The sequence below is a fragment of the Leopardus geoffroyi genome, chromosome A1 (genome assembly GCF_018350155.1).
Source record: "Leopardus geoffroyi isolate Oge1 chromosome A1, O.geoffroyi_Oge1_pat1.0, whole genome shotgun sequence".
NCBI classification, from domain to species: Eukaryota; Metazoa; Chordata; class Mammalia; order Carnivora; family Felidae; genus Leopardus; species Leopardus geoffroyi.
In genome coordinates, this window is record NC_059326.1 from 178,190,880 (window position 1) to 178,217,012 (window position 26,133).

Genomic DNA, 26,133 nt, shown 5'->3' on the forward strand with positions numbered 1-26,133 from the left:
TATTAGAGTATGAAATAAGAAGGCAAAGCTGGGAAAATGGGTATCAGGCAACTCAAATTTCCACGCACATACATATCCAAAAATGACTGCAGTAGCACCAGAAGTGTTGGTTTTGGGGTTACAAATAAACTTTAGCAAGTACACAAATTTGCAAAACTGGAATCTGTGGATGAGGATTATTGACTGTATTTGTTTTCTCCTATTCTCTCAATTTTTCTTTTCCTTCATTTTTCCTTCCTTGAAAATGCACCTTTCTCCCCACTCTTCAATAAAACCTTAGACCATAATCTTCACCTAATGCTTTGTTTTCTAGGGAACGGCTAAAATGCAAATCAAATATTAAAGTTAAATATATTTGTTGCTTAAAGAAAAAATTAAAATTTTCTACTTGGCAAATATACACCTGCTTTTGTTTATTTCCTTGGCAAATATACCTGCTTTTGTTCATTTCCTGTTATATATTTCTCAGGAAAATAATGCCAGTGGGTATTTCTCTGCTTGATGATGAAAACTTTTAAAAAATCAAACTATAGCAAAAAGTATACTTACTTTCCACTTTATTAAACATGTAATGTTATATTAAAAGACAGCACGGAGGCAAATTATTCACTTTGTTTAAAATTAACCAAAGCATTTTAAGAATGCCCCAATTCATATTTTAAAGTTATTCTATATTGGAAATAATGAATCTTAGAAAAGCTGAAAATATTTGTGTTCCATTCAGACTCCAGTTTCACTGGAAAGGGCTAGTTTAAAGGTAGAAAAGAATATGGAACGAAGAGAAATTTTCTATTCAAAATGGCAACAAATTTATTAAACACTTAGGAATATATTTAAGGTTAGTAAGGAAGGAGAATGCCACAACCAGGTATAATAATTTTAAGAACTTTGCCACTGGGTGGTGGCAAAACTGGGGTGACATACATCTGGGCAAAAAGCAATGGATAGTCAATTGTCCAATAGAAGCTTTGTTTATGATTGTTGACAAGATTTTTCACCTCATGACTGTAGCCTTAGTAAGAAGCAATGAATTACTTGCCTTATATTTCTATTCTACACGGAGGAAAACAGACTTCCAAGATCAGTGGAAAAGAATGAAAAGCCTAGAAAAAGACCTAAAATTTTCATGTAAAGATATAAGCAGCATTTCAAATGTGTGAAGGATGAGGTTCACATTAATTGGTTAACACTATGTAAACTCTGGAAAAAGTATATAAGACAAATGTCAAATATATTAAGAATTAAATATAAAAAACTGAAACCATAAAAAAACTAGAAGAAAACATAGGTGAGTATTTTTATTATCCAGGTGTGGAACAACTTTTCTAAGCATGACCAATGGAGAAAATATGAAGGGAAAATTTCATAGATCTGAACATATAAATATTTAAATCCAGTAAGAAAGAAATTTCTAAAACAAATTAAAAACATGGAGAAAACATTTTCAAAATAAATAGCAAAATATTAAGATCTTTGATATATACTGAGTTCTTATAAACAAATTAGGAAAGATAATCACAAAAGAAAACTAGCTAAATGGTACAATCTATACATATTTAAAAATCACAGAGAAAACACAATTGGGAAAAATAGGAATGGAAAAGAATGTTTGACATCACTTGTAACCAAAGCAATACAAAATTAACACAAGATATTTACTGTTACCTGGGAAAGATAATCCTATTATCTAGGGTTCAACTGCAGAAAATATGGTTAACTCTCAAAGCCTTTGAGTTCAGAGAATAAACTAGTATTGAAACTCTTTAACATGCTGTAGACCATTCCACCAACTCTACAGCCTTTAGGAATTAACTCTAATGAAATTATTTTGTTCTAAAAGAATATTCACCTCAAAGCAGTTTACACTGAAGAAAAATTGGGAAACAACCTAAAATTCCCAAGACCAGGGTATGTTTAAATTAAGGAACAGCTTAGAATATTTAATGTCTAGGTAAAATCACAATATTATGCTTGATTTTTTAAAAAGAGAAGTGTTTGTGGGGCAGGGGTGGAGCAGATGGCGTTTGGTAATATAGCACTTACCATTTGCCAGACATTGTTCTCAGCATCTTAAAAATATTAACTCATTTAATCCTTATAATAGCCCAAAATGAATTAGGTATTATTGTCCCCATTTTAGTTTACAAAACAGTATTCTAGTATAATTTTTGTTTAAAAAATGTTGGAAAAGACACATGAAATGTACATACACCCTCAAGCATTAATTTAAAAAATTCAAAGGTCTTTAGCAAAATGACAGTAATAGTTACCTTCAAATTAATCTATGACTTTTCTTTTTATTTGAAATCTTTAAGTGTCCAATAAAAACACATACGACTTTGTTATAAAGAAAAATTTTATTAAAAAATAAATTAAAATATATAGAAAACCAACTCACGTGTATTATTCATATGTAGGAATTTTCCTCAGTGTTAAGGCAAGTAATTCATTGCTTCTTATTAAGGCTATAGTCATGAGGTGGAAAATCTAGTCAACAATCACAAACAAAGCTTGTATTGGGTAACTGACTATCCACTGCTTTTTGACCACACATATATCACCCCAATTTTGCCACCACCCAATACACACACCAATTTAGCAAGCTTTGTCAGATCCTAAGAAATAAAAAGCAACTTAAACCTTCATTTAGACGCAAGTCTAAACACTATTTAGACGCAAGTTTAAAGTATATTTGACTATAACACTTATTAGAGATTTGACTTCTACAAATCACTTAACCTCTAACCTCTATTAGTTTTCTCACCAGTAAAAAAGAAAATAACACCTTCCTCAAATGGCCAAGTACGAAACGCTTTATCTTATAATTCCAGTTCAATAATAACTAAATTTCTTAACTACTTAGTAAATTTCTGTAAGTTTTATGGCCATCACTTACCGACAGGATAATTCTCCATCCATAGCATCATGTTCATCTGTACTGGTATAGGTTAACCTTCCTCCAACAACTGTCCCAACTAAGTATACCAGCCATGCAAGACGTCCTAAAACATAACAGGAAAGAGAAATGTTTAGGAGGTATTGATAGAAACAATGTTTATATTGCAGAAAATTCTGAAATTGGCAAAGTGATCTATTCTTCCAAACAAATGATAAACTACTGTGAACTCAGTCCTTGACAGAGAGTGGAGTTTTAAGTTTATCAAGGCAGCATAACAGTAAAAATTACAGATTTTACAGAGTTAAAGTTATGTTCAAAATCCCAACTCGAACAATTTGTTATGTGATCTTGCGTAAGTTACTTACCCCTTTACACATTAGGGTTTTCATTTGAAAAATGGAGAAAATAGTGTCTACCATGAAGACTTACAATTAAAATTAAATTGGACTAACAAAACACCTAAAGTAATGTGTAGAACCAGGGCTGTAAGTAAGTACTAATATAATCCACAGACCAGCATCTTTTCTGGTCACTGACCAAACATGGTCAATGTTATGATAATACCAGCCTGATCATTTTTAGTATTGTCCCTGTTTGAACCTAATAGATGGTAATAAATTTATCGCCTTTGTATTTTGTGCATAACTTTTTAAAATACAAGACTGTTGTATTTTATACATAACTTTTTAAAATCCAAGATTGTCACCATTCAAATCACATAGTCTGACAACAAAATTAACTTCACGGGCAATACTAGCAAGGGCTTAAATAACTATAACAGTGGCATGCATGGCATCTACAGTTTTCACAAAATTGAGTAATTCAGAAATGGAGGTACTTATTGAATGATTTTTATTTAAGGCATATATCATTTTACAACTTAGAAGCACTCATCCATGTGTCGGGTTCTCCAAAATTTTCAAGACCTTTATGAACAATTAACAACATACCAGTTATCTTGCTAAAAAGAAATTTTGTGCTATTCTTAGGGACTGATTCTTCAAAGTTGACCAGGTTATTGCATAATACCAAAATCAATTATGTTCCTGTATTGAGAAACAAATCAATTATGTTCCTGTATTGAGAAACCTTCTGAAGTGAACTAAAGTTCAAGGGTATTAATTTGAATAGTCTTATGGATGTCTTTGCCTGTTGGAAGACTTAGGAAGGATAAACTCATGTAGAAAAACAGCACATTCTTTCTATATTTTGTGAATACTAGCCATCATTACTCTATAACTGATCAATTCCCTCTAACTTCAAGACAGACATCAGCCTATTGAGGTGACAAACTTCCTGTAAGTTAGAAATATAGCCTGGCAAATATCCACATCCCCTATTGTATTATAAAACGACAATGAATAAATCAGAATAGACCCAATTATGCAGGCTGGGACATAAACAATGTGAAACAGATTCAATAGGAGACAAAAACACTAATTTGATCAAGTAATTCATAAAACAGACTCAAGCCTCAAGATACACATAATTAATTTTTAAAAAGTAACAGAACAAAAAGTCCATCTAGGAAGCTGAAGGTACTAAGAAAGTTGCCTATGTACTCAAAATTGTTTTATGATTAACATAAAAGTCTATTAGTAACACATGCTATCCCCTGATGACCCTACTTCTGTGGGTCCTCTCAAGTGATCTCTCTTCCACACTTGTATCTCAGGCCTACAACATGGAGGTGTTCTTGACGTTCCTGATGTCTATTTCCAAAACATTCTCCCTCCATCAAAAGCACTCAGCTGACATCTTATGTCATCAAACTATACTACCAAATATCCTTTCTGGCTGCAATGATCTACTCTCCCTCAGTTATTTTCCCTTACTTTTTGAAGGTGTTCATTCCTGGCTTGCTGTCACTCTTTCCAACAAGACTTCTATTATAATCAGTAGTGGCTTCAACATATACAAAGATGAATCTTCCAACACTAACAATCCTTCATTCTACTGGGAATCTCCAACAGATGAACCTATCACTTTCTTTAACAACTTTACTGAAATATATAATTCACATACCATACAATTCATCCACTTATAAAAGTCATTGTTTTTAAGTAAATTCACAGGGTTGTACAACCACCACCACAACCTAATTTTAGAACATTTCATCTCTCACCAAAGAAATTCCACTCCATACCCCTCAATTCACCCCCATCCCTAAGCAACTACTAATCTACTTTAAGTCTCCTCAGATTTTTCCCATTCTGGACATTTCATGTCAACAAAGCATATAACATGTAGCTTTTGTAACTGTCTTTTTCACTTAGCATAATGTGTTCAAAGATCATCCATGTTGTAGTTTGTATTGGTACTTCATTTTTTATAGCCAAACAACATTCCATTGTTTGAACTTATGGTTGCCGGTGGGGTGGGGTGGGGGGTGTTGAAGGACAAGCAAGATGGGTGAATGGGAGGGGGAAATAGAAGCTTCCAGGTATGAAATGAATAAGTCATGGAAATAAAAGGCACAACATAGGGATTACAGTCAATGATACTACCATAGTATTGTATGGTGACAGATGGTAACTACACTTGTGGTAAGGATACCATAATGTATAGAAAAGGTGAATCACTATGTTGTATACCTGGAACTAATATAACACTGTGTATCAACCATATTTTAAAAAAATTCCATTGTTGGACATAGCACATTTTATTCATCTATACACCAGCTGATGGGCATTTGGACTGTTTCTACCTTTTGACTTGAAAAATAATGCTGCTATTTATAGAAACAGCCCAGTGTCTTGTCCATGATATATATATAGAGAGAGATATAGAGATATCTATATATATAGATAGATCTGTATATATCATACACACACACACACACACACACACACACACACACACACACACACAAAATGGAATATTACTCAGCCATAAAAAATGAAATGTTGGCATCTGCAGGGACATGAATGGAGCTACAGAGTATTATGCTAAGTAAAACATAAGTCAGTCAAATACCACGATTTCACTCATGTGGAATTTAAGAAACAAATGAACAAAAGGGGGGAAAAAGACAGGCAAACCAAGAAACAGACTCAACTATAGAGAACTGATATTTACTAGAGGAGAGGTGGGTGGGCGGTGGGTGAAATAGGTGATGGGATTAAGGAATACACTTGTTGTGATGAGCACCAGATGTTGTATGTAAATGTGGAAACACTATATTGTATACCTGAAACTAAAATTACACTGTATATCATCTAACTAGAGTTTAAATACTTAAAAAAATAATGTTGCTTTGAATATTTGTGCACAGCTTTTATGTGGATAATTTCTCTTGGGTATACCTAGAAATGGAATTACTGAGTCATATGATACATATATTTTTAACATTTTAAGGAATGGCCAAACTGCTTTCTAAACCAGCATTACCACCAGCAATATATGAAGGTCCAAATCCTATCAACACTTGTTATTATCTTTTTGATTATACCCATCCTAGTGAGTGTGAAATGGTACCTTGTAATTTTAATATATCCTTTCCTGATGACTAATGATGTTGACCATCCTCACATATGCTTACCAGCCACTTGCATGTCTTCTTTGGAGAAAGGTCTGTTTAAATCCTTTGCTCATTTTTAAATTGAGCTGTTTATCTTTTTTTATTATTGAGCTGTAAGGGTTCTTTATATATTATAGATACAAGTCCCTCATCAGATATCAAATTTGCAAATATTTCCTCCCATTCTCTGGGTTGTGTTTTCACTTTCTTGATGGTATCCTTTGAAACATTCTGAGATTTTTAATTCTGATGTCAAATTTTTGAATTTTTCTTTTGTCACTTCAGCTTTTGGTGTCACATTTAAGAAACCACTGCCCAACCCAAAGTCATGAAGATTTACTCCTATGTTTTCTTCTGAGTTTCATAGTTTTAACTCTTACATTTAGGTCTATGATTTATTTTTACTTAATTCTTGTATATGGTGGGAGATATTGGTCTTATTCTTTGCATGTAATATCCAATTGTCCCAGCACCATTTGTCAAATAAACTATTCTTTTGTCATTGAATTGAATTTGCCACTCTTGTCAAAGAGCAATTCATTATACATTGAAGGATTTATACCTGGACTCTCAATTATATTTCACTATTCTAGTGTCTATCTTTATGCCAATTCCACACTGTCTTGACTACATTTCCTTTTTAATAAATTTTGAAATCAAGATGTGTAAGTCCTTATACTTCATTCTTTTTCAAGCTAATTTTGAATATTCTGGGTCTTCTGGATTCCCTTATGAATTTAAGGATCAGCATGTCAATTCTTGCGCTGAGGCCAGCTGGGATTTTAACAAAGATTGTGCTGAATCTATAGGTCAATTTGGGGAGTACTGCCATCTTACCAATATCAAGTCTTGTGATCCATGACCACAGGTGTCTTTCCACATAGTCAGATCTTTAATTTCTTTCAACAATGCTTTATAGTGGTTGGTATATAAGTCTAACCCTTTTTTTAAACTTATGCCTATGTAATTTATTCTTTTTTGATGCTATTTTACCTGAACTTATCTTCATTTTTGATTAATTGGTAATATATAGACATGTTATTGGCTTTTGTTTACTGATCTTATATCCTGCCACTTTGCTAATCTCTTATTAGTTGTACTAGTTTTTTGGGATCTGCCATTTATTCAGTCTCTTACAAACTTCATGTCTTCTCTACCCTGCTTACTTAGCTTCAGTTCTATGCTCAATCATTATAATCTGCTTTATACCACTTCAATTCCTCTCTTGCTCTGACACACTCATCTTACAAACCCATGACTGTTTAAATCCAATTCCCTACCTAGTCTTTGCCTATACTTACACAGCTTAATATAACTAGAGAAAGATACAACCATGTTGACCAGCCTCACTTTGAAGTCACCTTCTCAGTAAGGCCTTCCGTAGCCACCCTATCAACTTTTAATACCTACTGTAAGTAGCACACCTTCCAGACAACCATCATCAATTCTTTCTCTGCATGTATGCACAAGCCATCAAAAAGTGGAATTTATTCTTCCAATTCTTTATAAGTGTATGCTGGATTGTGACTGCTTTGACCAAAAAAATGGTGGGAGTGACATTATTCCAGTGCTGGGATTAGTCTTTACAAGAACCAACAGCTTCTTCCAGTCTCTTAGGGAATGTTCACACTGGGGAAGCCAATCACCACGTAAAAAGACCACATACCCTGAGAACATCATACTATTAAGAGGCCCAAGCTAGCAATGCAGAGAGAAAAATGCCAATGAGAGACTATTCACCAAACATTCCAGCCCAGATACCAGACTTGTGAGTAAAGAATCATTCAGGTGACTACAATGCCAGCTGTCATCTGATTACAATGCCTGAAAGATCCCAAATGAGAATCATCCAGCTAAGACTTATGAATACCAGAGAACACTGAAAGATAATAACAAAATGACCATTATTTGATAAACTACTAAGTTTTGGTAAGTGATAACCAAAACATAATCTGCCAACATTTCATACCCTTCTTCTCTGCTTCATTGGTTTTATTTTTAGTACTTAACACTTTCTAATATATCTTAGGTATTTATCTTGCTTTGTTACCTGTCTATTCCAACAGAATACCAACTGCATGATAACTGTGATTTTTTTTTAATTTTTATTTATTTATTTTTTTGTCTATTGTACTTCCAGAGCCTAAAGCAGTGCTGGCACATTGTAAGTTATCAACAGACATGGGTTACTGAATTAAGAAATCATTACATAAAAAAAAAAAAGAAAAAGAAATCATTACATAGAAAAGATAGCATGAAACAGGCAAGAACAAGTTACTGAATTAAGAAATCATTACATAAAAAAAAAAAGAAAAAGAAATCATTACATAGAAAAGATAGCATGAAACAGGCAAGAACAAGTTAACATTTTATTATCAATTTAGTAAACATTAAAATGTAGAGTCCTTACTAAAAATGAATGTCAATGGTAATTATATTTTTATTGCTTAAATAAGACAAAAGCAATTTCTTCTCAAAGCATACTCAATCCAAGATGTAATAAAGTCTATCTTCTTCATTTGCAGATTCTCTTATCTAAAAATTTGTCAACTTGGTAAAGTTTATTTGTAACTCCAAAAATACTTGTGACCATTCATGTGTAAGTGGACAACAACAAAATCTAAGCTGCCCAATGTGTACATTCCAAGCTTAGGTAAAACAAAGCAACACTCTGCTTTCTTGTTTCATCTTTCATACTATAAACAAGTAAGTATTCTTTCATGGTCTTTTTGGTGCCCAATTTTTTTATACTCAAATTTGTGCTTTCTGTTGGTGATTTTACTATTTAAAATACTGCCCAAGAATAGTGAAGTGCCACATGGTGGTCCTATGTGAAAAAAGTCTGTTATGTGCCTCATAGAGAAAATACATGTGTTAGATAAGCTTCATTCAGACATGAGCGCTATGGCTATGAGTCCAATGTTAATGAATCAACAATATACATTAAACAAGGTGTTTTAAAACAGGAACACATATAAAACAAGGTTATATGTTCATCAGCTGACAAAAATGTTGTGACCAGGGGCTGCAGGAACCTAACCCCGTATCTACCCTAGAAACAATAGTTTAATATTTGCTAATTCAGTGTTAATAGCAATGTTATATATCATAAATTCCAAATAAGGAGATGTGGCTATATTTCTCAGAATCTTACAGAGGTCATTATTAATAGATTATGCTGCAACTGTGCATGGGACATACGCATTTTGAGTAATGGATGTGAATCTGAAACACTGCAAGCATAATTTTTGGTGAGTACAGTGCAATAATTTACCTACCCAATGGGATTCATTATTTAAAAAATATCCTACTGCAAATTTTTTCAAAATGAAAAATATTATTTAAGTATAAATAATAACCTTCTTTATATGTTTTATCAATTTAGATATTCAGAGACTGGTTTTTCATTTATTTATTCATTTTTATTTATTTGTTTTTTATTTGAGAGAGAGCACGAACAGGAGAGAGGCAGAGTGGGGCTCAGTGCAGAGTCTGACACAGGACTCAATCTTAAGACCCTGGGATCATGATCTGAGCCGAAATCAAGAGTCAGACACTCAACCGACTGAGCCAACCAGGCACCCCACAGATACTTGTTCTTCTTTTTTTTTTCTTTTTTTAAATGTTTATTCATTTTCTGAGAGAGAGAGAAAGAGAGTATGAGTGGGGGTGGGGCAGAGAGAGGGAGACACAATCTGAAGCAGGCTCCAGGCTCTAAGCTGTCAGCGCAGACCCAATGCGGGGCTCAAACCCACAAACCACAAGATCATGACCTGAGCCGAAGTCGGAGGCTCAACCGACTGAGCCACCCAGGCGTCCCTAGATACTGGTTTTTCTTATAGCAAGCTTGACTATTACTAAAAATAATAGCAAACATTTACATGGTATTTTCCATGCACTAGGCAATATTTTAAACATTATCTATTACCTATATTTATATCCATTTAATGTCACAAATATTCCTATCAAGTACTGCGGAGCTATGATTCCCATACAGACAATGGAGTTCCAAGAGTTCATTCTCATACCATTAGGAGATACTACTTCCTCTCAAGATCGATGAAAGGGAATACTCAGACACCACCGTTGACAATTAGCTGGACCACAATGATCCAATAATATCTTACAAGCCAAGAATCTCTCGAGTTTTTATTTAACACATTTTAATTCCTAATCCTGAATTTTTTCTGTCTCCAAATTTTAATCACAGATGAGACTGCATCTGCTTTTGGGATCATGTCTAGAGTCTTTCATACTTCCTTTGATTCCCAAACTGCCCGCAATAAAACCAAGTATATGTGACACATGAAATAAGTATGTGTTGAATAGTTAAACTTAAAATAAGCAAACTTATTTTGGGGGCTTATCACTAATGTAAACTCAGAAACATCTGCTTAGTAGCTCTTGATAAAAACAAGCCTACTTGAAAAATAGTCAAAGAATTCCTCATGCATGTAATTTTTATCTCTCTCTGTTGAAATATCAACATTAAAAAATGAAGGCAGTACATTTTAGCTACCAAGAGCACAGGCTGAGTTAAAATCCTGCCTCTACTATCAATAAGGTAGTTACTTAATTTCACTTGGATTTAATGCCCTCATCTATAAATATGAGGGTGATACTTACACCTGGCTCTCAGGCTTGTGACAAACACTAAATAATATTTTTCATGAAAAGTGGTCATAATAATATTCACTATAAATGCTCAGTACCTACTGGCTGTTATTACTATTATTATGATTATAAAAATAGCCATCCCCTTTTTAGTTCTTCTATATCAAACCTACAAAAACCAAAACATACCAATGCTACATTTATATGTTCTTCTGAGTTTTACTTTAGAAGCTGCTCAAGAAAATTAAGTCACACAATTTTTAAGAGCTTTTCCTCTCTGCCAAAGAGGCTTATTGCAATTAAAGCTAGTTACCATCAGCCATATATACTTTCTTAATGCCATTTGTAAAACAAACACAAAAAAACTGTAAAGTTAAAAAAAATATATTCCAAGTAAAACACATTCATGTACTTTCCTATGTGGCACGTTCTGCTATAGGGATATAACTAAATAGGTGTGTGTCTAGGGTAGGCTGAAAAGGGAGAGAATCCATGCCCAAAGGATTGAACCTAGTGAGAGACAGATAACGGGGAAAAATGATTTCTTCAGTACAGCTGATGAGTATCAGTCCAATAATAGAAAAACAAAAGATACTAAATACAGGACATGAATTTCTCAAATTTAAGTTTTTTATTTTTTAATTCCTTTTATTCTGTGACTTTGAAATTAAGGCTTGTATATCAAAACATGCTATGCAGAAATAGCATGAGATCAATTGTGAGCATTTTTTTTTCCTGAAATTATGGTAAATTCTGAATGGAGGTTTGTTTATTCAGAGGAAAAATAAAATGTTTATTTACTCTCCTTGTTTTTGGAAACAGTGACTTCTATTATACAACAAACAACAAAGCAGGCATTTCTTAACCTTAGAAACTTAACAACCACTGCCTGAATAAATTAGGATTAGTGTTAGAAATCAACAACGGAATATAAAGGCATTATTTTTAAGCTATCAAACATAATTTTCATATTTAACTGACTGAGAAGTAGTATTTCTCATACACATCCTTTCCCTAAACCTCAACAATTTTAGACTGACAGTATTCAAAATAATAAATGGTACTTTGGTTACAGAATTCTGTCCACAAAGTTTAAAGAACCATGTAAATCCGTAAATCGAAATTACATTTAGAAATTTAAATATCCAATAAACAAGTTTCATATCTACACATTTGTTTTGAATATCATCTTTATAATGAGACTAAATTTCCATTATAATTTTCCATTTTTCTATTTATTCTGAAATGTTCAGGGCACTTGTTTTAGCAGCTGTTCAAGCAAAGAACATTTTTTCCTTTAACAAAATAATTATTGCTGTAATAATCTGTAATTATGGTTTATAACTGCAATAATCCCAAAGAAATCAGTCATTACCATAGATCACAAGTAATCGTTAACTACTGTTAATGACCTATTTCTTAGGGATTATTGTTTTTGTAAACCATGACCATATCACCACAAATATGGAAGAGCAAGACAATATAATACAAATGAGATCATAATATAATAATAAACTTATTTTGTAACATTAAAAGCCATTAAGCATCTAAATTAAAGCACACATAACGAGAGCATATAATTTTCTTTGTTCAACACTAACTGAAGTGTTTAGTCTGCACAAAAGAAATTGAATACCGCTACATACAACAGTATAAACTAGAGCCACATTAGGCATTTTTTTTGTAATACAAAACAATTATTTTTAAGTAGACCAGAGATATCTTTGAAAGTAGATTCCTTCCCACTGACTTTTTGTTTTTCTTATTTTTTTTTTTTTTTTTTTTTACCATTTATTTATTTTCTAGAGACAGAGAGAGACAGAGTGTCCGTGGGGAAGGGGCAGAGAGAGGAGACGGAGAATCTGAAGCAGGCTCCAGGCTCTGAGCTGTCAGTGCAGAGCCCAACACGGGGCTGGAACCCTGCTTAACTGACTGAGCCACCCAGGTGCCCCACCCCACTGCCTTTTTACCAAAAAAAAAAAAAAAAAAAAAAAAGCAGCAATGAAACAAATGTTAAAAATTTTCTATGTATTGAGCATTAGACACTGAATTATTATTAAAAACACATAGTATATCTTATGATAACAACTCTGAATTTATATTAATCAAGAGTCAGGTCTGACTTCATTCACTAGATACCCCTATTTAATATCAATAAATTATTACATTGACATTAATTCCATTCATATATCTCAGAACAGCTATATTTTCATTTGGTATCCTTTTGTAGGAAAACAGGTATTTGATTTTACATCTTAAGTTTTTTACATTGTAATATAATATTTGCTATATCTGAAGCTATATGTAATGGATATGAAGTATAATAAAATAAACACCAGTGAACTCCCTATCCAACTTAAGAACCAAGGCTTTACCAATACAGTCACACCTACCTTCATACTCTTCCCCTAGCTTATCCCCTTACCTGCCACCCGAGAGGTAACCATGATCCTGTATTTGGTGCTTATTATTCTCTTGAATTTTTTTTCTCATTTTACCACTTAGGCATATATTCCTAAAACAATATATTTTTAGTCTCACTTGTTTGGGGCTTTATTAAGTGTTTCATACTATATACAGTTTCCCAAAAATTGCTTTATTTCACCACCTATCCTATCTCTGAAATTCATCATAAGTATACCTGTACTTCATTCCATTTTACTGTTATATATTACTCTATTGTGTAACCATTATGATCTGTTTATTCATTTTAATGGTTATGGGTATTTGAGCTGTTTCCACTTTGTGTCCTTAGGAACAATTAGACTATGAATATTTTCACACATGTCCTCTTGTGTAGAAGAGATTTTCTAGAGGACATACCTAAGAGTGGAAGGGCCAGGTCAGCAGGGATTCAAATGTTCCACTTAGCAAAATAACACCAAATTGATTTCCATTCCATTTCCGATTGATTTACTTTATACTCCTACCACAAGTATATAAGAATTCCCTTTGATCTACATTCTCCTATATGATTTGCTACTTTTGCCAATTTACTGGGAGTAACATGGTATCTCATGTGCCTTAGAAGATACCCAAGTGTATAGAGTTCGTTTATTATTATTTTCGCCATTAGTTTTAATTGCAAGTTAGTAACAATGTGGACTCTGATGCTATGTGACTGAAATTTGTTAAGACTTGCTTTATATACAAATAACTTGCTCAACTTTTAAAAACTGAGATACAATTGACATATCAGTTACAAGTATAAAACATATGATTTGATATTTATATATATTAGGAAATGATTACCACAGTAAGTCTAGTTAACATCCATCACTTCACATAGTCACCAACTTTTTTTTTATGGTGAGGACTTTAAAGATTAACTGGCCCCAAAACTTGCAAGTACTATTAACTATACAGTACTATTAACTATAGTCATCATGCTGTCCATTACATCCCCATGACATTTATTTTTTAACTGCAAGTTTCTATCTTTTGACCACCTTTACCCATTTTGCCCACTCCCCACTCCCTCCTCTGACAATCACCACTCTGTTCTCTGTATCTATAAGTTCAGTTTTTTGTTATGTTTTACTTCCAGATTCTATGTATAAGTGCGATCATATGGTTATTAATCTTTCTCTGACTTATTTCATTTAGCATAATGCCCTCAAGATCCATCTTTGCTGTCACAAATGACAAGATTTCTTTCCTTTTTATGGCTGAATAATATTCCATTTTATACATACATATATATACACACACACACACACAAACACACACACCCCACAGTTTTTCTCCATTCATCCATCAATGGACATTTAGATTGCTTTCATGTCCTGGCTACCATAAACAAAGCTGCAATAGACACAGGGGTGTAGATTATCTTTTCAAGTTAGTGTTTTTGTTTTCTTTCAGTAAATACACAGAAGTAGAACTGCTGGATCATATCGTAGCTTGATCTTTAATTTTTTGAGAACTACCATCTGTTTTCCATAGCGGCTGCACCAATTTACATTCCCACTGACAGTGTACAATGGTTGCCTTTTCTTCACATCTTTGTCAACACTTGTTTTCTCTTGTCTTTTGGATAAAAGCCATTCTAACAGGTGTGAGGTGGTCTCTCATTGATTTGCTTTTCCCTGATGTTTAGTGACGTTGAATGCCTTTTGATGTACCTGTTGTTGCTGAGTTATATTAGTTCTTTACATATTTTGGATATTAACCTTTCATCAGATACATGTTTGCAAACACTTTCTCCCATTGGGTAGGTTACTTTTTCATTTTGCTGATGAAAACTTTTAATGAAGAACTTCAGCAAAGATTTACTGGTAGAAAATATTTCTGGTTTTCTACTGGTAGAAAATGTCTTTTGTTCATCCTTGTTCTTGAAAGATACTTCAGCTAACATGTAATTATAGGATTGTTGTTATTTTGGCACAATTTTTAAAAAATAATATTCTACCATCTTCTGGCTTACATTTTTACTGTTGAGAAGTGAGTTTATCAGTCTATTTCATACTTTTCAAGCAGCTTTTGAGATTTTCTGTCTTTGGGACTATGTAGTCTGATTAAAATGCTGTTTTTTGGTTTTGGCTGATAAACGTTGGGTTTGCTATACTGGTGGATTCATGTCTTCATTCAGAAAAACTCTCAGACAGAGTATCTTCAGTTATTGCCTCTGCTCCATCTTCTCTATTCTGTTTTTCTGGGACTGAATTTGATATCCTGAACTTTCATCCCATCCTTTAATTTCTCTTTCAATTTTCTCACTTTCCTGGTTTCTCCACATTCTTGAAAATTTCTTCAAACCTAACTGCCAATTTGAGAATTCTTTTCTCAGCTAGATCTAACTTACTGTTTAATACATTCATTAAATTTCAGGTCACAAAAATTTGTCTTCAATAATAAAGATTTCACTTGAGTCTTCTTCAGTCTGTCTGGTCATTTTTCATATTCTTTTTTGCTCATTTGTGATTCTATTTTTTTTTTATTTCTTTACATATTTCATACAGAATTATTTTACATTCCTATCCAATTATAATATCTTAAGTCCTCTGGGAGGTCCAAATCGAATATACAATTTATTGTTTCTCTCAATGCTCATTCATGATGTCTTGTTTCATTATTTGTGTGCTCACTATTTTTTAAATTATGAACACTCATTTGGTTGATTTTAATCTGCAGGATTCTCGAGGCCCTAAATTATGGTTGCTATTTGTCAGAGAAGATTTTAATTTACTATTTTGCTGGAAGTCAACGGGCTCTAATAATTTGGGACCACTTTATCCCCTTTGAAGCATCCAACTTAATAGAAGAATCTTAAGTTCAGTACACCTACCTTGCTACTGGCCTAAGGCTTTGCCACCAATTTAATCACTGCTGTTGATAATTTGCCTTTGAAAGCAATACTGCCTTTTGCCCTTGTTTGCTATTGACTAGTTCCATTCTGGTTAAAGTTCTTTTAAAGTTCTTTTTTTTTTTTTTTTTTTTTTTGAGAGAGAGAAATAATGAGAAGAGGTGGGGGGACAGAGGAGAGTAGAGCAGCACAGGGGAGGAGAAGGAACGTCAAAAACTTCATGAACTTATTTCAAGCCCAGCAATGCATTAAAAAGTTTATCCAGGAGCTGTTTTGCAGCTGAAAAGCCTTTCAGAGCATCAAGCTGACCACAATGAAGTGAAAACTACTAATTCTTTACTATTAAAGAAGCAAACACTATTTGGGATGTAAACTAAAAAGAAAAATATGATTTTATTGGTAGCTGGCCAAACACAAACCAAATTATAACATAACATAATCTGAATTAATGTAGAAAACAAATCTGAAAAGATACTACATGGGATAGCATTGAGTCATTAGACAAAAACAAAGTTTTAAAAATACTACAACACAGGCTTAAAGGGCAACCACAGCTATAAAAAGATACTTAACTAAAAAGACAAGGAGGGATGAAAATTTAGCCTGTGCGCTACTCACCATTCTGTGCACTCTATGTTACATCTGTATTTGTCTAATTTGCACAAAGGCACCAAATGTACTTCTGAGCTGATGAAGTAAAATAAATACTCAAAGGCCAAAAAATGTGAGGGCTAAAATTTAGAGACATAAGCATGGAAACAACTAGAGAACTTGAATTTCTCCCTGAAGGCCAACGGAAAGCCTAGGGTATGCCCAGTGTGAGGAGTCCAACAAGAAACTCACTCTTAGTGGGGAAAAAAAAAAAAAAAAAAGGAACTGGAGGGGGAAAAAACCTGCCCTTCACAGAGAAAGACAATAGAGAAACTTTTCTGACCTGACTTTAACATGAGGTAGAGAGGAGGAAAAAACTCTCAAGTCAGACCTCGCATGATTTGCAGCCTTACTAGACTACCAGTATGATATAAAGAACCTCATTCTAAGGAACTAGTTCACATGGTATTGAGTTGGTAGACCCCCTCCACCCCATTTAGTTAATGGACTAAACAGTTATAAGACAAGATGGTCAGAATAGGTTTTTAAAAAAGGAAGAACGATATACTGTCTGAGAGATGTACTTTAAATATCAAGACACAGACAGATTGAAAGTAAATGGATGGAGAAGGATATACCGTGTAAATGGAAAGCATAAGAAGGCACTGGCTATGGTAATATCTGATAAGACACATTTCAAGATTAAAGAATCAATTAACAGAAAAGACAAAACAATTATAGATGTCTATACTTATAGATGTCTTACTTCTATAGAAGCAAAAATTGACAATTAAAAGTAGTATAGCAAATTCCACAATCATATTTGGAGATTATACCATCTCTCTCTGTAAATAATAGAAACAGATCAAAACAAAACAAAAAATCAGTAAAGACCAAGAATATCTGAACAACACTAGAAACCATCTTGACTTAATTTCTATTTACAAATTGATGTCCCAAATGGTAAAGTACATCTTATTTTCAAGGGTACATGGTATGTTTGCCAGGACACACTATAGGCTAGGTCATAAAAAAAAGTCTCAATAAATTTAAAAGGTTTGAAATCCCAGAAAATAGTATTTGACCAAGGTAGAATTAAATTAGAAATCAGTAACAATAAGACAACTAAGAAAACCCCAAATATTTGGAAATAAAAGGCATATACTTGTCAAATAACCCATGCATTAATAAAGAAATACAGATTGGAAAATATTTTTAACTAAATGATTACAAAAATAAAGCATCAAAATTCATGAGATGCAGCTAAAACAATGCTTAACAATGACATTTATAACTTTAAATGTTTTTATTAGAAAAATACAAAAATCTAAAACTCAAAGATGTGAAACCTTTATCTAAAAATGGGTGGGGGGGGGGGAGTGGAGAGAGACCAAATAAAATCAAATGTATAAAACAGACAATAATAAAACTAAAACAGCTTATGAAATAAAAACTGAACAAACAATAAAGAAAATCAACGAAACTAAAAGTTGGTTCTTTGAAAAGATTAACAAAATTGATAAATATCTAAGGGAGAAAGAAAAATAGGCAACAACTGTCATTATCAAAAATGAGAGATGGGTGGGTAAAATGGGTAAACAAGGTCAAAAAATAAAAAATTCCAGTTATAAACTAAGTCATCGGGATGCAATGTACAACATGTTGACTATGGTTAATACTGTACTGCATATCGGGAAGCTGCTAAGAGGGCAGATCTTAAAAGTTTTCATCACAAGAAGAAAATAATTTTGTAACTATGTATGGTGACAGATGTTAACTAAGACTTACTATGATGATCATGTCACATTATGTACAAACATCAAATCATTATGTTGTACACCTGAAAATAGTAACACTGCATGTTAAGTATACTTCCGTTAAAAGAGAAAGAATGAAGGGAAAATCACTTCAGATCCTACAGACAGTAAAAGAATAATAACAGGGGTGCCTGCGTGGCTCAGTCTGTTAAGTGACCTGCTCTTGATTTCACCCAGGTCATAATCTCATGGTTTATGAGTCTGAGCCCATGTTGGGCTCCACGCTGATAGCATGGAGCCGGCTTGGGATACTCTCTCTCCCCCTCTGCCAGTTCCCCACTCACATTCGTTCGTTCTCTCTCTCTCTCTCTTTTTTTTAATAAAGTTAAAAAAAGTAACAGAATATAAAAAATAACTTTATTACAATAAATTTTAAAATACGATAAAGTCTTTGAAAGATACAAATGACTAAGTTAGGCACTTAGAAAATTTGAATAGTCCTATATCAATTAAAAAATTTGAATTTGTAATTCTAAACCCTCTAGGCCCACTGACTTTGCTGGTGAATTCTATCACACTTTTAACAAAGAAATAATATTAATGGTACACAAACTCTTTCAGAAGATAAAGAAGAGAAAATGCTCCTTGACTCATTTTATGAGGCTAGTATTACCCTGTTACCAAAACCAGGCAAAGTCATCACAAGAAAAGAAAACTACAGATAAATATCGTTCATGAACATCAATGTAAAATAAGAATTTTATTACAAATGGAATCTAGCATTATATAAAGGAACATTATATTATACAATAACAAAGTAGGATTTACCTTGGGAATGTAAAGCTGGCTTAACACAGAAAAATCAATCAATGTAATTCACTATATTAGTAAAAAAGCGAAAAAAAAAATGGGTCATTTGAATAGGTGGATAAAAAGCATTAAAAAAAAAAAAAATCAATGCACCACTCAGTATAAATAGCCAGAGGAACAGAAGGGAAATTCCTCAAAATTATTATGAACATCTTTTTTAAAACCTACAGATAACATCCTACTCAATGGTGAAAGGCTCAATGCTTTAGATGTACAAACAGAAACAAGGCCAGACTACCCACTCTTCCCTTTTTATTCAACATTGTACCAGAGGTCCTAACCAGTGGAGTAAGGCAAGAAAAAGAAATAAAAAGCTTGAAGACAAGATATACAACTGTCTTTATTTGCAGATGACATGATCTTATATAACAATCCAAAAGAATCTACAAAAAAGCTATTGGAATAAGTAAATTTAGCAAAGTCATAGGACACAAAGAGAAAAATCAATTCTGGTTGTATAGAATAGCAGAGAATGATTATAAGATTTACAACCACATCAAAAATATATAGGAATAAATTTAGTGAAACATTTTTAATACCTGTGTGCTGAAAGCAATCAAACATTGCAAAGAAAATTAAGGGACACCTATGTAAGTGGAGCAACAGACCATGTCCACAAACTGGAAGACTCAACATTGTGAAGATGGCCCAATTGATGCATAGATTGAGGCAATCCCAATCAAATTCTAGTGAGACTTTTTAAAGAAATTAACAAGCTGATGCTAAAATTAATAAAGAAAGGCAAAAGATCGAGAACGGACACAACTATTTTGAGACAGAAGAATGAGACAGTTAGATTACCTGATTTCAAGACTTACAAAATTACAGTAACCGAGACAGTATAACACTGACATAAGGACAGACATACTGATCAATGGTAGAGAATAGAGTCCAGTAATAAATCCTAGCCTTTTATAACCAATGGATTTTCGACAAAGGTGTTACAATAATTCAGTGGGGGAAAAGATAGTTGTGCAAATGGTACTAGAACAACTATATAATTGTATGGGCTGGGGATGGGGCCTTACCCCCAACTCACACTATTCACAAAAGTTAATGCCAGGAAGTTCACGAATTTAAACATAATAGCTAAAACTATTAAACCTCTAGAAGAAAATACAGAAGAACATCTCTGTGACTTGCACTGCACAGGATTTCGTAAATACAAGAAGCATAAGCCAGAAAGAAACAATTGAAAAGGTAGATCATCAACATTTAAAACTTCTGCTCTTTGAAAAACAGTTGAAGAGAAACGACAGAGAGAAAAATACTTGCAAACATTTATGTGAAAAAGAAATTATATACAGAATATGTAAAACAGTCCTACAATTCCAATAAGAATACATAAAAAAGAACAATCTAATTTAAAAATAGACAAAAAAGGTGAACAAATAGTGCACAAGAGAAGATATATGAATGGCCAGAAAGCACACCACTGTTAAGTATTAGGGACATGCAAATTATAACCATAATGATACACTTTTAGATACCCAGTAGAATGGCTAAGGTTAAGAAGACACTATCAAATCATGATGCAGATGTACAGAAAATAATGAGAATGGAAAATGGTACTTTGTAAAACAATATAGCAGTATCCTATATATATTTTTTAACATTTATTCATTTTTGAAAGATATAGCATGAGCAGGGAAGGGGCAGAGAGAGGGAGACACAGAATCTGAAGTAGGTTCCAGGCTCTGAGTTGTCAGCACAGAGCCCGATGTGGGGCTTGAACTCAAGAACTGCGAGATCATGACCTGAGCCGAAGTCGGACACTCAACCGACTGAGCCACCCAGGCGCCCCAGTAGTATCCTATAATTAAACATACATTTCTCATATGACCCAGCAATCTGTCTTAGGTATTTACCCAAGAGAAATAAAAATTTAAAAACACACAAAGACTTGTCTGCAAATGTTCATACCATCATTATTCATAATAGCCTCCCAATTGAAAGTGGAATCAAATGTCCATCACACAGTGGATAGACTATAGTTTTATAGATAGAACTATACTATGGAATACTATGCAGCAATAAAAAGAAACAAAATATTAATATACACAATATATTTGAATGTCAAAAACATTATGCTATGTAAAGTCAACCACAAAAGACTACTTACTGTATGATTCCATTTATGCAAAAATTTAAAAGAGACAAACCACAATTACAGAAACCAGTGGTTCCCATGTCAAGAGTCAGGGAAAGGGATCAAAGAGCATGAGGAAATTATTTGGAGTGCAGGAAATTCTATTTTGAATGTGGTGATAGTTACATGGCTATGAATAACTGTTAAATTCATCAAACTGTACACTCAAAAAAAGAAAGAAAGAAAGAAAGAAAGAAAGAAAGAAAAAGATATTTGCAACTCTTACCACAGACAAAGAGCTCATTTTTCTAAAATACAAAGAGCTCTTATAAAAAAAAATCAATGAGAAAAGTAAGGACCAACACCCAAAAAACAGCAAAGAAATTAACATGTCATTACAGAAAAACAAGACTAAATAGTCTTAAATAAACTTAATGCCTAACTGATATGAGAATATTAAATTATACTAAGAAACCATTTTTCACCTATAGAATTGCTAAGAATTCAAAAGCCTAGTAAAATTATCCTGTGAAGGCAATATGGAAACACTCCCATAGATAGCTAGCTGGTGGACAAGTAAATTGACATAGTCCTTTCCAAAAGTAATTTGGCAATATCTATAAAAGTTATAAATATTTACCCTTTTAGCCAATAGTAATTCTACTCTGGGAATTTATCTTCTATATATACTTGTATACACGTAAAATGACATATATACATGGTTAATCTATATGGCATTAATTTTAATAGCTGGAGATGAAAATTCTAATGACTTTCAATGGTAGAAAGAATGATTAAATAATGATACAGTAAGAATAAAATATTATGCATCTATAAAAAATAAGCATTCTCTAAGTTTGAAAATAGCTATAAAGTACACTGTTAAATGAAAGAAAAAGCAAGAGTAGAACACTAAGGGTGTATACCACATCCTAAGTAAATAAAGAGGGATAAGAATTTATAAATTCATAGTTGTTTGTATATGCATGCAGAAACTTTGAAAATATACACAAAACTAGTAAAAATTGCTACATAGAGTGAAGAACAAGAGGACAGATCATAGAACTGAAACAGAAACACATTTTAATTTATTTTTTCTGGATAATGGGGACATATTACCTCTTTAAAAAGATTAGGTGATTTAATTAAAATAAAGTTTGATATGAAAAATAACTAAGAATAGATACATTAAAGTGACATGTAAAGGCAGGTCACAAACTTGGGGACAATATTTACAATTCAAATCACTAAAGGGTTAGCATCAAAAACACAAAAAGAATTCAATCAGTAAAAGATAAACTAATAATCCAAATGGTGAGTAGAAAAATGAACAAAAATCATAAATATATGTCATTGATAATGACACAAATACCAGTCAACAAACATAAAACAATACTAAACTTCATTAATTATGAGAAAAAAACTAAAATATCCATGAGGTATATTACCTGAACTAGTCTGGTAAAAATTTTAAGTCTAACATTATGAGGTGTTGGCAAAGATCTATGTGAGGGTGGGTGGGAAGTAAAGTAGAAAATCACTCTGTAAACGAGTTTGGCATCATTCTACTGAAACTATGTAATGGATATACATAACAATCTTTACACAGCTGCACTCATTCCATTAGCAAAAAGCAGGAAAAATACAAATATCCACTGACAAGAAAATGCATAAATAAATTTGGTATATTCAAACAACAGAACAGTGGTAGTGCAAATCAAGGAACTACAGCCATAGCATCAACACAAACCCTCATAAATGCAATACTGAGGAAAAAAAATAAAGCAAGTTGTAGAATGCAGTTTCATTGTATACAGTTGTATAAGGTTCAGAAATTTGCAAAACCATGAATTATTTCCAGAATATATATATATATATATATATATGTGTGTGTGTGTGTGTGTGTCTGTATACACCCATACACACACACACACACACACACACACACACACACACGCAGTACTACTATGAGTAACAAAAGGCACTAATTGATAAATGCAAAATTCAAGATTCCAAGTATTTTCTGCTGGAAGAAAGGATAGATTTGGACAGAGAAACAATGGGAACAACAAAGATACTGATACTGATCTATTCTTTACGCTGTGTGATGCTGTTTGTTATTGCTAGTCACCATGTCTCAATATGTATACACAGCCTTTTGTACGTATTTAATATTTAATAATTTTGAAAACTCTGAAGGAAGAAATCAACCATGAAAAGACTAAAATGCTGCAAAAATATTGCTCCTTAATTTAATTTATAAATAATGAGATCTTAATAAGAGAGATTATTTGAAGTAGAGGTTAACTACTCCACTATGTAGCCCGTCAGCAGTTTTTTAATGTGTGACTCCAAACACAAAAACAAAAACAGATAATAAAAGACATTTTAAGACATTATATAAAAGATAATCTTTTAAACAATGTTTTGAAAAGAGTTTAGACAGGAAATCATGAGTCTATCATCCCTTACCACTCACTTCCCGAAACAATAAAAGGAAAAAAACATAAAAGAAAAACATTCTGGAACCATAATTAAAGTGTCTTCTTTTAGAAATGGATAAAGTCAGTTCCATTCTCATATTCATTTCATTTTTTAAAAATGTGAAAAATATATTTATTTAATTTTATTCCCTGCAATGTTCCTGAAAGGATTTAAAGGGACATTCAGAAATAAATAAACCCTCCTTCAATAAAGCATTAAAGAAAAATAATGAGGAAAGTGAGGATTCAAATGTAATAGTAAACTAAAGCCATAGTGAAGGATAATACACAAATGCAAAACCATAATGAGGTCTTATACAATTTTTTATTGGATGAAATTGGGCTTTGAATTTGCAGTCAACTACAGCAAAGAAGAAAACATGATTAGTTAAAAGATAGTTACAAGTTAATGAACTCTACTCAAATACCATTATCAGCTTTCCTTGATACCGATTCCAGAGAAATACTTCCCATGTATCTTATAAATGAGAACTGAAAATTAACCACCAGGCAACCAAAATACCCAGAAGGCTAACAAAATTAATGGCTTATTAGAGGACGAGGAATTGGGGGAAATACATAAAAATAATTTGCAGTAAAAGTATTAAAGTGATTAATGAAGCTACTTAAAATTCAACATAATACCATATATAGTCATACAAAGTTTACTGACCTTCCTGAATTGCCATGTCCACAGTTATCCCAGAAGCTGAATGAAGAAGCTTTTGGTAATTCTGTGCATTTTGGTCAAACAACTGTACAAGAAGAGTGCACGTCTTTTCATATTCACATCTGCTGACAGTGCACAACTGTTCGAGCTGCTGAAACACAGTAGCAGTGTCATCCAGTGGATCATCTAAATTATCTCTGCAAATATATAAGAACAGGTTCACAGCCAACATTAGGATATGATATACATTTTTTAAATGTGATAAGCTTCTATTCACTACAAATAAACTTTATGTTAAACAAAAATTCCATCATGGATAAAGAAAAAGAAGACAAATGGATTGGAAAGTAAGAGATAAAATACCTATGTTCGAAGACGACATGATTGTACACGTGAAAAATCCCAAAGAAACCATAAAAAAAGCTACAATTACTTACAGATGAGTTTACCAAGGTCCTAGCATAACAGGGTCAATATACAAAACTCAACCACATTACTAAATACTAGCAATGAACAATTGGAACTTGACATTTAAAAAACTGCATGTTCCAAAGAAATCAGAAAAAAATCTAATTCATTAAACTTAATTAAACATATATAAAATCTGAAGGCTTAACACAACACAACACTAAGCAAAGAAATCACAAAAGAGCTAAATAAATTAAAAGATAAACATGATTACTGACTGAAAGACCTGATACTGCCGAGGTATCAATTCTTCCCCCAGGTTAATCTACAAATTTAAAGCAATCCTAATCAAAATCTCAGCAAGATTTTTTATAGATACAAGATAATCCTAAAGTTTACATGGGAAAGCAAAGGAAGTAAAAAAACCAAAACAACTGAAAAGGGGAAACCAAGGTAAAAGACTCACACTACCTGATTTCAAAGCTTATAGGGCTACTGTATTCAAGACAAGGTATTGGCAGAAGGAAAAATATATAGATTAATGAGAACAGAGTCCAGAAAGCACACGTGTGGTCAATTAATTTTTGAAAACAGTATAAAGGCAATACAATGGAGAAGAGATAGTCTTCTCCACAAATGATGCTGGGATAATTGGTCACCCATAAAAAAAACAAAAAACAAAAAATAACTTCAAGCTATCTCATATAAAAATTAACTCGAAATGGATCACAGAAGTAAATGTAAATTCTAAAACTATAAAACTTGTAAAAGAAAAAATAAAAGATGAATTGAACTTCACTTAACTCTAAAACTTCTTTGAAAGACTGTGAAGGAAATGAAAAGGCAAGCTATGGATTAAAAGATAATATTTACAAAACACATACAATAAAAAGATTTGTGATCTCATATACAGACCTCTTAAATCTC

The 26,133-nt window shown here is 32.7% G+C and overlaps 1 protein-coding gene across 5 annotated transcripts in view; it reads right to left on the reverse strand.

Moving 5' to 3' along the window:
* Positions 1-26,133, reverse strand: part of RANBP17 (RAN binding protein 17) — a 330,532-nt gene that overhangs the window by 264,067 nt on the left and 40,332 nt on the right. For all 5 annotated transcript variants that reach the window (XM_045501695.1, XM_045501687.1, XM_045501675.1 and 2 more), the window contains 2 exons: positions 24,802-24,995; positions 2,897-3,002 (listed from right to left, as the gene is read on the reverse strand). In XM_045501695.1, coding sequence (XP_045357651.1) covers positions 2,897-3,002; positions 24,802-24,995 — 300 coding nt within the window. The remainder of the gene's footprint in view (positions 1-2,896; positions 3,003-24,801; positions 24,996-26,133) is intronic.